The sequence below is a fragment of the Rhinoderma darwinii genome, chromosome 11 (assembly GCF_050947455.1).
Source record: "Rhinoderma darwinii isolate aRhiDar2 chromosome 11, aRhiDar2.hap1, whole genome shotgun sequence".
NCBI classification, from domain to species: Eukaryota; Metazoa; Chordata; class Amphibia; order Anura; family Rhinodermatidae; genus Rhinoderma; species Rhinoderma darwinii.
Window position 1 is genome coordinate 100,376,284 of NC_134697.1, and position 14,668 is coordinate 100,390,951.

Sequence of the window (14,668 nt, forward strand, 5' to 3'; positions counted from 1 at the left end):
CACTAGAGTCTGCTCCTCCTGTAATATAATAACAGGCAGGACACCACAGTCTGCTCCTCCTGTAATATAATACCAGGCAGGACACTACAGTCTGCTCCTCCTGTAATATAATAACAGGCAGGACACTACAGTCTGCTCCTCCTGTAATATAATAACAGGCAGGACACTAGAGTCTGCTCCTCCTGTAATATAATAACAGGCAGGACACTAGAGTCTGCTCCTCCTGTAATATAATAACAGGCAGGACACTACAGTCTGCTCCTCCTGTAATATAATAACAGGCAGGACACTACAGTCTGCTCCTCCTGTAATATAACACAGGACACTACAGTCTGCTCCTCCTGTAATATAATAACAGGCAGGACACTACAGTCTGCTCCTCCTGTAATATAATACCAGGCAGGACACCACAGTCTGCTCCTCCTGTAATATAATAACAGGCAGGACACTAGAGTCTGGCCAAGTGATAAGCAACGTTCACGCTCAACTTTCTCCTCTCACCCGGAAGACATTGACAACTTCCGGTCTGTGAGTCTTAGATCCGAACCCGCTGTAGACTACATTTCCCAGAATTCCGCAGCCTGTGAGTGTCATTAAGACTGAACCATTACAGCCATAGGGGAAGCCTCGATCACAGAGACCTGGAGGAAAGCAGAAAATGATGTGACTGCAGCAGCGAATGTAATTGTATGTATCATCAGGAGGAGCAGACTGTGGTGTACTGCCTGGTATTATAATACAGGTGGAGCAGACTGTGGTGTCCTGCCTGGTATTATAATACAGGTGGAGCAGACTGTGGTGTCCTGCCTGGTATTATAATACAGGAGGAGCAGACTGTGGTGTACTGTCTAGTATTATAATACAGGAGGAGCAGACTCTGGTGTACTGCCTGGTATTATAATACAGGAGGAGCAGACTGTGGTGTCCTGCCTGGTATTATTATACAGGAGGAGCAGACTGTGGTGTCCTGTCTAGTATTATATTACAGGAGGAGCAGACTGTGGTGTCCTGCCTGGTAGTATTATACAGGAGGAGCAGACTGTGGTGTCCTGCCTGGTATTATTATACAGGAGGAGCAGACTCTGGTGTCCTGCCTGGTATTATTATACAGGAGGAGCAGACTGTGGTGTCCTGCCTGGTATTATATTACAGGAGGAGCAGACTGTGGTGTCCTGTCTGGTATTATAATACAGGAGGAGCAGACTCTGGTGTCCTGTCTGGTATTATAATACAGGAGGAGCAGACTGTGGTGTACTGTCTAGTATTATAATACAGGAGGAGCAGACTCTGGTGTCCTGCCTGGTATTATAATACAGGAGGAGCAGACTGTGGTGTCCTGCCTGGTATTATTATACAGGAGGAGCAGACTGTGGTGTCCTGTCTAGTATTATAATACAGGAGGAGCAGACTGTGGTGTCCTGCCTGGTATTATAATACAGGAGGAGCAGACTCTGGTGTCCTGCCTGGTATTATTATACAGGAGGAGCAGACTCTGGTGTCCTGCCTGGTATTATTATACAGGAGGAGCAGACTGTGGTGTCCTGTCTAGTATTATAATACAGGAGGAGCAGACTGTGGTGTCCTGCCTGGTATTATTATACAGGAGGAGCAGACTGTGGTGTCCTGCCTGGTATTATAATACAGGAGGAGCAGACTGTGGTGTCCTGCCTGGTATTATAATACAGGAGGAGCAGACTCTGGTGTCCTGCCTGGTATTATTATACAGGAGGAGCAGACTGTGGTGTCCTGTCTAGTATTATAATACAGGAGGAGCAGACTGTGGTGTCCTGCCTGGTATTATATTACAGGAGGAGCAGACTGTGGTGTCCTGTCTAGTGTTATAATACAGGAGGAGCAGACTGTGGTGTACTGCCTGGTATTATAATACAGGAGGAGCAGACTGTGGTGTCCTGCCTGGTATTATTATACAGGAGGAGCAGACTGTGGTGTCCTGCCTGGTATTATAATACAGGAGGAGCAGACTGTGGTGTCCTGCCTGGTATTATAATACAGGAGGAGCAGACTGTAGTGTCCTGCCTGGTATTATTATACAGGAGGAGCAGACTGTGGTGTCCTGTCTGGTATTATTATACAGGAGGAGCAGACTGTGGTGTCCTGTCTGGTATTATAATACAGGAGGAGCAGACTGTGGTGTCCTGCCTGGTATTATAATACAGGAGGAGCAGACTGTGGTGTCCTGCCTGGTATTATTATACAGGAGGAGCAGACTGTGGTGTCCTGCCTGGTATTATAATACAGGAGGAGCAGACTCTGGTGTCCTGCCTGGTATTATATTACAGGAGGAGCAGACTGTGGTGTCCTGTCTGGTATTATTATACAGGAGGAGCAGACTGTGGTGTCCTGTCTGGTATTATAATACAGGAGGAGCAGACTGTGGTGTCCTGCCTGGTATTATTATACAGGAGGAGCAGACTGTGGTGTCCTGCCTGGTATTATTATACAGGAGGAGCAGACTGTGGTGTCCTGCCTGGTATTATAATACAGGAGGAGCAGACTGTGGTGTCCTGCCTGGTATTATTATACAGGAGGAGCAGACTGTGGTGTCCTGCCTGGTATTATTATACAGGAGGAGCAGACTGTGGTGTCCTGCCTGGTATTATAATACAGGAGGAGTAGACTGTGGTGTCCTGCCTGGTATTATTATACAGGAGGAGCAGACTGTGGTGTCCTGCCTGGTATTATTATACAGGAGGAGCAGACTGTGGTGTACTGTCTAGTATTATAATACAGGAGGAGCAGACTGTGGTGTCCTGCCTGGTATTATAATACAGGAGGAGCAGACTCTGGTGTCCTGCCTGGTATTATTATACAGGAGGAGCAGACTGTGGTGTCCTGTCTAGTATTATAATACAGGAGGAGCAGACTGTGGTGTCCTGCCTGGTATTATAATACAGGAGGAGCAGACTGTGGTGTCCTGCCTGGTATTATTATACAGGAGGAGCAGACTGTGGTGTCCTGCCTGGTATTATTATACAGGAGGAGCAGACTGTGGTGTCCTGTCTAGTATTATAATACAGGAGGAGCAGACTGTGGTGTCCTGTCCGGTATTATAATACAGGAGGAGCAGACTGTGGTGTCCTGACTATTATAATACAGGAGGAGTAGACTCTGGTGTCCTGACTGTCTATTATAATACAGGAGGAGCAGACTGTGGTGTCCTGCCTGGTATTATAATACAGGAGGAGCAGACTGTGGTGTCCTGACTATTGTAATACTGGAGGAGCAGACTCTGGTGTCCTGACTGTCTATTGTAATACAGGAGGAGCAGACTGTGGTGTCCTGCCTGGTATTATAATACAGGAGGAGCAGACTGTGGTGTCCTGCCTGGTATTATAATACAGGAGGAGTAGACTGTGGTGTCCTGCCTGGTATTATAATACAGGAGGAGCAGACTGTAGTGTCCTGCCTGGTATTATAATACAGGAGGAGTAGACTGTGGTGTCCTGCCTGGTATTATAATACAGGAGGAGCAGACTGTGGTGTCCTGCCTGGTATTATAATACAGGAGGAGCAGACTCTGGTGTCCTGTCTAGTATTATAATACAGGAGGAGCAGACTCTGGTGTCCTGTCTAGTATTATAATACAGGAGGAGCAGACTGTGGTGTCCTGCCTGGTATTATTATACAGGAGGAGCAGACTGTGGTGTCCTGCCTGGTATTATTATACAGGAGGAGCAGACTCTGGTGTCCTGACTGTCTATTATATTACAGGAGGAGCAGACTGTGGTGTCCTGCCTGGTATTATAATACAGGAGGAGCAGACTGTGGTGTCCTGTCTAGTATTATAATACGGGAGGAGCAGACTGTGGTGTCCTGCCTGGTATTATAATACTGGAGGAGCAGATTGTGGTGTCCTGCCTGGTAGTATAATACAGGAGGAGCAGACTCTGGTGTCCTGCCTGGTATTATAATACAGGAGGAGCAGACTCTGGTGTCCTGTCTAGTATTATTATACAGGAGGAGCAGACTGTGGTGTCCTGCCTGGTATTATTATATTACAGGAGGAGCAGACTGTAGTGTCCTGCCTGGTATTATAATACAGGAGGAGCAGACTCTAGTGTCCTGCCTGGTATTATTATACAGGAGGAGCAGACTGTGGTGTCCTGCCTGGTATTATAATACAGGAGGAGCAGACTGTGGTGTCCTGTCTGGTATTATTATACAGGAGGAGCAGACTGTGGTGTCCTGCCTGGTATTATAATACAGGAGGAGCAGACTGTGGTGTCCTGTCTAGTATTATAATACAGGAGGAGCAGACTGTGGTGTCCTGCCTGGTATTATAATACAGGAGGAGCAGACTCTGGTGTCCTGACTGGTAGTATAATACAGGAGGAGCAGACTGTAGTGTCCTGTCTAGTATTATAATACAGGAGGAGCAGACTGTGGTGTCCTGCCTGGTATTATAATACAGGAGGAGCAGACTGTGGTGTCCTGCCTGGTATTATAATACTGGAGGAGCAGATTGTGGTGTCCTGCCTGGTAGTATAATACAGGAGGAGCAGACTCTGGTGTCCTGCCTGGTATTATAATACAGGAGGAGCAGACTCTGGTGTCCTGTCTAGTATTATTATACAGGAGGAGCAGACTGTGGTGTCCTGCCTGGTATTATTATATTACAGGAGGAGCAGACTGTAGTGTCCTGCCTGGTATTATAATACAGGAGGAGCAGACTCTAGTGTCCTGCCTGGTATTATTATACAGGAGGAGCAGACTGTGGTGTCCTGCCTGGTATTATAATACAGGAGGAGCAGACTGTGGTGTCCTGTCTGGTATTATTATACAGGAGGAGCAGACTGTGGTGTCCTGCCTGGTATTATAATACAGGAGGAGCAGACTGTGGTGTCCTGTCTAGTATTATAATACAGGAGGAGCAGACTGTGGTGTCCTGCCTGGTATTATAATACAGGAGGAGCAGACTCTGGTGTCCTGACTGGTAGTATAATACAGGAGGAGCAGACTGTAGTGTCCTGTCTAGTATTATAATACAGGAGGAGCAGACTGTGGTGTCCTGCCTGGTATTATAATACAGGAGGAGCAGACTGTGGTGTACTGTCTAGTATTATAATACAGGAGGAGCAGACTGTGGTGTCCTGACTGGTAGTATAATACAGGAGGAGCAGACTGTGGTGTCCTGCCTGGTATTATAATACAGGAGGAGCAGACTGTGGTGTCCTGCCTGGTATTATATTACAGGAGGAGCAGACTGTGGTGTCCTGCCTGGTATTATAATACAGGAGGAGCAGACTGTGGTGTCCTGTCTGGTATTATTATACAGGAGGAGCAGACTGTGGTGTCCTGCCTGGTATTATAATACAGGAGGAGCAGACTGTGGTGTCCTGTCTAGTATTATAATACAGGAGGAGCAGACTGTGGTGTCCTGCCTGGTATTATAATACAGGAGGAGCAGACTCTGGTGTCCTGACTGGTAGTATAATACAGGAGGAGCAGACTGTAGTGTCCTGTCTAGTATTATAATACAGGAGGAGCAGACTGTGGTGTCCTGCCTGGTATTATAATACAGGAGGAGCAGACTGTGGTGTACTGTCTAGTATTATAATACAGGAGGAGCAGACTGTGGTGTCCTGCCTGGTATTATAATACAGGAGGAGCAGACTGTGGTGTCCTGCCTGGTATTATATTACAGGAGGAGCAGACTGTGGTGTCCTGCCTGGTATTATAATACAGGAGGAGCAGACTGTGGTGTCCTGCCTGGTATTATATTACAGGAGGAGCAGACTGTGGTGTCCTGCCTGGTATTATATTACAGGAGGAGCAGACTGTGGTGTCCTGCCTGGTATTATATTACAGGAGGAGCAGACTGTGGTGTCCTGCCTGGTATTATATTACAGGAGGAGCAGACTGTGGTGTCCTGCCTGGTATTATATTACAGGAGGAGCAGACTGTAGTGTCCTGTCTGGTATTATATTACAGGAGGAGCAGACTGTGGTGTCCTGCCTGGTATTATAATACAGGAGGAGCAGACTGTGGTGTCCTGTCTGGTATTATATTACAGGAGGAGCAGACTGTGGTGTACTTCAGTGTGGAAATTATATCGTTTTCAATGTAATCTCTCAACATAAAATCAATTTTATATCATTTACTTCTAGATTGAGATGTCGTCATGTGACGTGGAAAGAATCCTGAAGAGTCACATGACAGAGGGGATATTAACCCTCGCCCTGGAGATCCTGTACCTGCTGACCGGAGAGGTGAGGATTCTTGGAAATATGTCACATGACATCACTCTTCTCTATTAATAACACAGGGACATGACTGGAGAGGAGAGGATTCTGGGAAATATGTCACATGACATCACTCTTCTCTATTATAATAACACAGGGACATGACCGGAGAGGTGAGGATTCTGGGAAATATGTCACATGACATCACTCTTCTCTATTAATAACACAGGGACATGACTGGAGAGGTGAGGATTCTGGGAAATATGTCACATGACATCACTCTTCTCTATTAATAACACAGGACATGACCGGAGAGGGGAGGATTCTGGGAAATATGTCACATGACAGCACTCTTCTCTATTAACACAGGGACATGACTGGAGAGGTGAGGATTCTGGGAAATATGTCACATGACATCACTCTTCTCTATTAATAACACAGGACATGACTGGAGAGGTGAGGATTCTGGGAAATATGTCACATGACATCACTCTTCTCTATTAATAGCACAGGACGTGACTGGAGAGGTGAGGATTCTGGGAAATATGTCACATGACATCACTCTTCTCTATTAATAGCACAGGGACATGACTGGAGAGGTGAGGATTCTGGGAAATATGTCACATGACATCACTCTTCTCTATTAATAACACAGGGACATGACTGGAGAGGTGAGGATTCTGGGAAATATGTCACATGACATCACTCTTCTCTATTAATAACACAGGACATGACTGGAGAGGGGAGGATTCTGGGAATGACGTCACATGACATCACTCTTCTCTATTAATAACACAGGACATGACCGGAGAGGGGAGGATTCTGGGAAATATGTCACATGACATCACTCTACTCTATTAATAACACAGGGACATGACTGGAGAGGGGAGGATTCTGGGAAATATGTCACATGACATCACTCTTCTCTATTAATAGCACAGGGACATGACTGGAGAGGGGAGGATTCTGGGAAATATGTCACATGACATCACTCTTCTCTATTAATAGCACAGGACATGACTGGAGAGGGGAGGATTCTGGGAATGACGTCACATGACCTCACTCTTCTCTATTAATAACACAGGGACATGACTGGAGAGGAGAGGATTCTGGGAAATATGTCACATGACATCACTCTTTATTAATAACACAGGGACATGACTGGAGAGGTGAGGATTCTGGGGAATATGTCACATGACATCACTCTTCTCTATTAATAACACAGGACATGACTGGAGAGGAGGATTCTTGGAAATATGTCACATGACATCACTCTTCTCTATTAATAACACAGGGATATGACTGGAGAGGTGAGGATTCTGGAAAATATGTCACATGACATCACTCTTCTCTATTAATAACACAGGGACATGACTGGAGAGGTGAGGATTCTGGGAAATATGTCACATGACATCACTCTTCTCTATTAATAACACAGGGATATGACTGGAGAGGTGAGGATTCTGGGAAATATGTCACATGACATCACTTCTCTATTAATAACACAGGGACATGACTGGAGAGGAGGATTCTTGGAAATATGTCACATGACATCACTCTTCTCTATTAATAACACAGAGACATGACTGGAGAGGTGAGGATTCTGGGAATGACGTCACATGACATCACTCTTCTCTATTAATAACACGACATGACTGGAAAGGTGAGGATTCTGGGAAATATGTCACATGACATCACTCTTCTCTATTAATAACACAGGGACATGATCAGAGAGGTGAGGATTCTGGGAAATATGTCACATGACCTCACTCTTCTCTATTAATAACACAGGACATGACTGGAGAGGTGAGGATTCTGGGAAATATGTCACATGACATCACTCCTCTCTATTAATAACACAGGACATGACTGGAGAGGGGAGGATTCTGGGAATGACGTCACATGACATCACTCTTCTCTATTAATAACACAGGACATGACCGGAGAGGGGAGGATTCTGGGAAATATGTCACATGACATCACTCTACTCTATTAATAACACAGGGACATGACTGGAGAGGGGAGGATTCTGGGGAATATGTCACATGACATCACTCTTCTCTATTAATAACACAGGGACATGACTGGAGAGGTGAGGATTCTGGGAAATATGTCACATGACATCACTCTTTATTAATAGCACAGGGACATGACTGGAGAGGTGAGGATTCTGGGAAATATGTCACATGACATCACTCTTCTCTATTAATAACACAGGACATGACTGGAGAGGAGAGGATTCTGGGAATGACGTCACATGACATCACTCTTCTCTATTAATAACACAGGACATGACTGGAGAGGTGAGGATTCTGGGAAATATGTCACATGACATCACTCTTCTCTATTAATAACACAGGGATATGACTGGAGAGGTGAGGATTCTGGGAAATATGTCACATGACATCACTCTTCTCTATTAATAACACAGGGACATGACTGGAGAGGTGAGGATTCTGGGGAATATGTCACATGACCTCACTCTTCTCTATTAATAACACAGGACATGATTGGAGAGGTGAGGATTCTGGGAAATATTAATAGAGGAGAGATGTCATGTGACATATTTCCCAGAATCCTCACCTCTCCAATCATGTCCTGTGTTATTAATAGAGAAGAGTGAGGTCATGTGACATATTCCCCAGAATCCTCACCTCTCCAGTCATGTCCCTGTGTTATTAATAGAGAAGAGTGATGTCATGTGACATCATTCCCAGAATCCTCACCTCTGCGGTCATGTCCTGTGTAATTAATAGAGAAGAGTGATGTCATGTGACATCATTCCCAGAATCCTCCCCTCTCCGGTCATGTCCTGTGTTATTAATAGAGAAGAGTGATGTCATGTGACATATTTCCCAGAATCCTCACCTCTCCAGTCATGTCCCTGTGTTATTAATAGAGAAGAGTGATGTCATGTAACATCATTCCCAGAATCCTCACCTCTCTGGTCATGTCCCTGTGTTATTAATAGAGAAGAGTGATGTCATGTGACATATTTCCCAGAATCCTCACCTTTCCAGTCATGTCCTGTGTTATTAATAGAGAAGAGTGATGTCATGTGACATATTTCCCAGAATCCTCACCTCTCCAGTCATGTCCTGTGTTATTAATAGAGAAGAGTGATGTCATGTGACATAACACATGACATGACCGGAGAGGGGAGGATTCTGGGAAATATGTCACATGACATCACTCTTCTCTATTAATAACACAGAGACATGACTGGAGAGGAGAGGATTCTGGGAATGTATGTATATTATTAGGGTCTTCCTCCACTAACAGGATTACACAGTAGTGAAGACATTTGGTGACCATGTGACCCCCAGCAACCGTCCCCATGAGTCCGGAGGACGGAGCAGGACCCAGAGCCCCATCACGGAGCCTCCTCCTCACTCACTGATCCCTGAGAGGAACAACGAGAAGATCCTGGACCTCATCCACAAGATCATCGAGCTGCTGACTGGAGAGGTGACACTGCCGGGAATGCTGGGACATTATATAATAACACAAGGTATAATGTGTCTGGGTGATGACTGTATCATTGTGTGTCAGGTTCCTATAAGATGTCAGGATGTCGCCGTCTATTTCTCCATGGAGGAGTGGGAGTATATAGAAGAACACAAGGATCTGTACAAGGAGGTCATGACGGAGGACCACCGGAACCACACACCTCCGGGTAAGAGGGATCTGTACAAGGACATTATGATGGAGGACCACCGGAAACGCACATCACCGGGTGAGGGGGATCTGTACAAGGACGTAATGACGGAGGACCACCAGCCCCTCACATTACCGGATAAGAAGGATCTGTACAAGGAGCTCATGATGGAGGACCACCGGAACCGCACATCACCCGGTAAGAGGGATCTGTACAAGGACGTCACGATGGGGGACCACCAGCCCCTCACATCAGCGGATGAGAGGGATCTGTACAAGGAGGTCATGACGGAGGACCACCGGAACCGCACATCAACGGGTAAGAGGGATCTGTACAAGGACATCATAACGAAGGACCACCAACCCTTCACATTACCAGATAAGAAGGATCTTTACAAGGAGGTCATGATGGAGGACCACCAGAACCGCACATCTCCGGGTAAGAAGGATCTGTACAAGGACGTCATGATGGAGGACCACCATCCCCTCACATTACCGGATAAGAAGGATCTGTACAAGGAGGTTATTATGGAGGACCACCGGAACCGCACATCATCGGGTAAGAGGGATCTATACAAGGACGTCCTGATGGAGGCCCACCAGAACCGCACATCACCGGGTAAGAGGGATCTATACAAGGACGTCATGATGGAGGACCACCATCCCCTCACATTACCGGATAAGAAGGATCTGTACAAGGAGGTTATGATGGAGGACCACCGGGACCGCACATCACCGGGTAAGAGGGATCTATACAAGGACGTCATGATGGAGGCCCACCAGAACCGCACATCACTGGGTAAGAGGGATCTGTACAAGGACGTCATGATGGAGGACCACCATCCCCTCACATCACCGGGTAAGAGGGATTTGTACAAGGAGGTCATGATGGAGGACCACCAGCCCCTCACATTACCAGATAAGAAGGATCTGTACAAGGAGGTCATGATGGAGGACCACCAGAACCGCACATTACCCGGTAAGAGGGATCTGTACAAGGACGTCATGACGGAGGACCACCAACCCCTCACATTACCGGATAAGAAGGATCTGTACAAGGACGTCATGATGGAGGACCACCATCCCCTCACATTACCCGATAAGAAGGATCTGTACAAGGAGGTTATGATGGAGGACCACCGGAACAGCACACCACCTGGTAAGAGGGATCTCTACAAGGACGTCATGATGGAGGCCCACCGGAACCGCACATCACCGGGTAAGAGGAGAGTTTCAGAAGAGCAGTTTGAGGGTCACCCAGATCCTCCCATCATCTGATCATCACATATAACAATGTATTCAGTCACTGTGTCTCCTACAGATGGATCCAGGGAGAGAAATCCACCAGAGAGATGTCCCCGTTCTCCGTATTCCCAGGACTGTCCAGAGGAAAATCTCAATATCCCTCAGAATCATCAGGTAATTATCCGTAGGTGGCATCAACAGCAAATCTACAGTATGGCATATAGGGAACTGTGCAGATCTTATACAGTATTTCTGAAAAATTATTTTGTTTAACATTTTCTTTTAGGTTGAAGATCTGATTGATTTTAAAGTTGAAGTGATAGAGGAGGAGGCATTAGTGAGGTATGACAGACACTTTAAAGAGGAAGAGGTACCTACAGCTATCAGCACAGGTCAGTAAACAGCAGTTCACGCATTAGAGCCACGTTCCTTCTTCATGACCGGTCCTCTATAGGAAGTTAAAAGGGGATTTCCAGTCATAAGAAGCGGATAACCTAAACTTAGGATAGGCCATCAATATCTGATCGGTGGGGGTCCGACTCCCGGCACCACCGCCGATCAGCTGTTTTGAAGGGCTGCTGCACTCGTACGACCTCTGCTCCTTCTTCATTCCTTATCTTCTCGCTCTGTGAATCGCCAACTGAATCGACTCTGAGAATTTCTTATGACTGGACAACCCCTTTTCTGTCCTCCATGAAAAACAGCTAGACCATGTTGGAGATTATCGGACCTTCACAAGACGCCATCATTTAAAACTCCAAAGAGCCAAACCCAACAAATAAACTGGTGTTATTTACTCCTATTCAGTCATGCTACTTACCATCTACGTATCTTTCATGGAGGCCCCTTTTGAACTCGCACTCCCATTCTTCTGCATGTACAGTTATATCTGGTCTTAATCAGGTTTTGTAAGCTCCCGGAAGGTTTTTAATAAACCTTTTTTTTATCCTTTTATTCTTTTTATCCCTAGAATCTAGAAGAGAAGATCAGGACATGGGACAGGATTCCCCAGGAGAACACCCCATTACTTCAGCTATGTCCCACCACTACCTATTCCAGGCTGACCGATCCTCTGACTTCTCTAATCACGTGGCTCTCTTTCCAGATCAATCATATTTTGATGCTCAAAATTCAGAGCAGATCGGGGGGGAAACCTATTCCTGTTCCGAATGTGGAAAACTTTTTATGTTTAACTCCAAGCTTTTCGCTCACCAGAGAACGCACAGCGCGGCGAAGATGATCTTGTGCTCAGAGTGTGGGATTTTTTTCTCTCAAAAATTGTCTCTCGTTCAACATCAAAAAATCCATACAGATGAAAACTCCTCGAGTTTAGTCCAACATCAGTTCGGTAACGTGGCGGAGACATCACTTAATTGTTCTGATTGTGGGGAGAGCTTTACGGACAAATTTGTTCTGCTGAGACACCAGAGGAACCACATGGAGATAAAGAGATTTCCCTGTTCCGAGTGTGGGAAATATTTTTCATTGAAGTCCGGTCTTGCCCGGCACCAGCGAATTCACACGGGGGAAAAACCATTTCCATGTTTTGAATGTTGGAAATTTTTTGCCGTGAAATCAGATCTTGTAAAACACCAGCGGATCCACACAGGGGAGAAGCCCTTTCCCTGTTCAGAGTGTGGGAAACGATTTACTCAAAAGCCTCATTTTATTAAGCATCAGCGAACTCACACCGGAGAGAAACCCTTTTCCTGTTCCGACTGCGGGAAACGTTTCAGCCAGAAACCTCACCTGGTAAAACATAAGAGAGTTCACACGGGGGAGAGGCCGTTCGTATGTTCCGAGTGTGGAAGATGTTTTACTGGTAAACAAATTCTCCTTAAACATCAGAGAGTTCATCTAAGTTGATAACCACTCGCCCTCCTCCTCCGATCGTGCCACCATTAATAGCTGGGACTGAGAGCTGTATAAAGCCCGTGCTCTGTAGTACCACTGCCTTCTGAAATTCATGGACACCCGTGCATTTCAATGGGCACGTGATGTTCTCATACTAATGTGATATACTTTGAATGCTATCAGAAAAAAAAGCTGCCAAGTCTTTCTTTTTGGTAAAGACTTTAACATGTATGGACAGTGATGTCAGGGGCTCACATGTAGGTAGTCCCCAGCCAGAGCATCGGTAGCGCTCTGACCGAGGACTGGAGAAGCCTCTAACGTTACTATCCATATATGGTTAGTGACGTCAGGGGCTACTCCTGTCCCATAGTCCCCGGCCAGAGCGCTTCCGAAGCTTTGGCCGGAGACTCTGTATTTTAAAGCCCCTGACATCACTGTCCACATATGGACCGAGACGTCAGGGGTTCCCTTCAGGAACGTGTGTTAATCAGCCAGAGTGTATTAGACGCACGGATTGGGAATTTCGTAATCCTCATATGTGGTCAGTAACATCAGGGCCTTCGCCATGAGCAGAATCCCCGTGCAGGGCGCTACCAATGCTCCGGCTAGGGACTCTGCAGTTGAAAGCACCCAAAATCCCTGTCCATATATGAACACTGACGTCAGGGGCTTCCCCGGGCACAGTGCTTCAAGTAGTTCTCTGCCTGGGGTTTTCGGGCCACGTATCCCACTGTATGCCTGTACATTGGCATGCGTTGCTACCTTCGGGACTCCTCGTGACGTAAACCTCCGATCCAAGGAAAAAACAAGATGTGAACAGGGCCTTAATGCTGTGGGCAGGTGAGAGAAGGGAATTATTGGAATTCTTTTTGTACTTCAATGGTGGTCATGAAACTATCAAATTCTCATTGAAGTATAGTAGAGATAATCAATTTAAGATGTCAGTTTGGCCAGAAATTGGGACGACTTTGTGATGTATACCAAAACTACAGAGAAAAAAAATTACAATTTCATGCACCAGCTATATTTAAAGTTGACCCGTTACCTCTCCTGATATGTTTATTTTTTAGCAATTACTTGTATTCTCCATGGAATAACAACTCTGGCTCATGTTTTCTTAGAACCCTGCATTGTGACGTTCCTCTGTTATTCCTCCTAGAAAGGTAATCATAAATTGACCACGGGCGTTAACATTTCCCTTGTCAAAAGGGCGTGTTCCAATTTATCCAGACATTTCCAGGAGGAACGGAATAATGTCAGTCACCGGTCCTTTGATTGCTGGGACTGTAATACTGTTCCATACTCCAGTTTTGTATTTTTTGTATTATGCTTGGGTTTTATCATTGTTTTTAATCGGTCATATGTGTTCCCAAAATAAACTTACACTTTTTATATCTCCGTTTGATCTGTACCACTTCTATAGAAAAAGTAATGGGTATATCTAGTTGCTATTATTAATGGTAGGTGGGCTACACCAGGGAAGGCATGATTCCTATTTAAGTCCAAGTACCATCCCAACCTCAGTGTTGCGTATCTGTGGGCATCAGGTGAGGTGGCGTCACGCGTGTCACAGACGCGTTACATCGCATACCCGTGCCGGCCATGTGACGTGGAAGCGCGGATCCACCGGTTAGGAGATATCATGCGTGGGATGACGACAACTGCCGACTGTAGTTATTGAATTCATGTGTAATGGTCTTCTCCGGTTT

The 14,668-nt window shown here is 45.9% G+C and overlaps 1 protein-coding gene across 2 annotated transcripts; it reads left to right on the plus strand.

Annotated features, from left to right (window-relative positions):
- The first annotated feature begins 599 nt into the window (after window positions 1-599).
- LOC142663484 (uncharacterized) lies at window positions 600-14,353 on the plus strand. Of its 2 annotated transcripts, none has more exons than XM_075842155.1 (7): window positions 600-687; window positions 6,129-6,230; window positions 9,486-9,671; window positions 9,756-11,079; window positions 11,164-11,279; window positions 11,392-11,497; window positions 12,076-14,353. In XM_075842155.1, exons 2-7 carry the CDS (start codon window positions 6,135-6,137, stop codon window positions 12,969-12,971), a joined length of 2,724 nt encoding a protein of 907 aa, XP_075698270.1. In that variant the 5' UTR covers window positions 600-687; window positions 6,129-6,134; the 3' UTR covers window positions 12,972-14,353. The 2 variants fall into 2 exon arrangements, with proteins under 2 accessions (XP_075698270.1, XP_075698271.1); XM_075842156.1 differs by having other exon boundaries at window positions 11,182-11,279.
- Window positions 14,354-14,668: the final 315 nt, after the last annotated feature.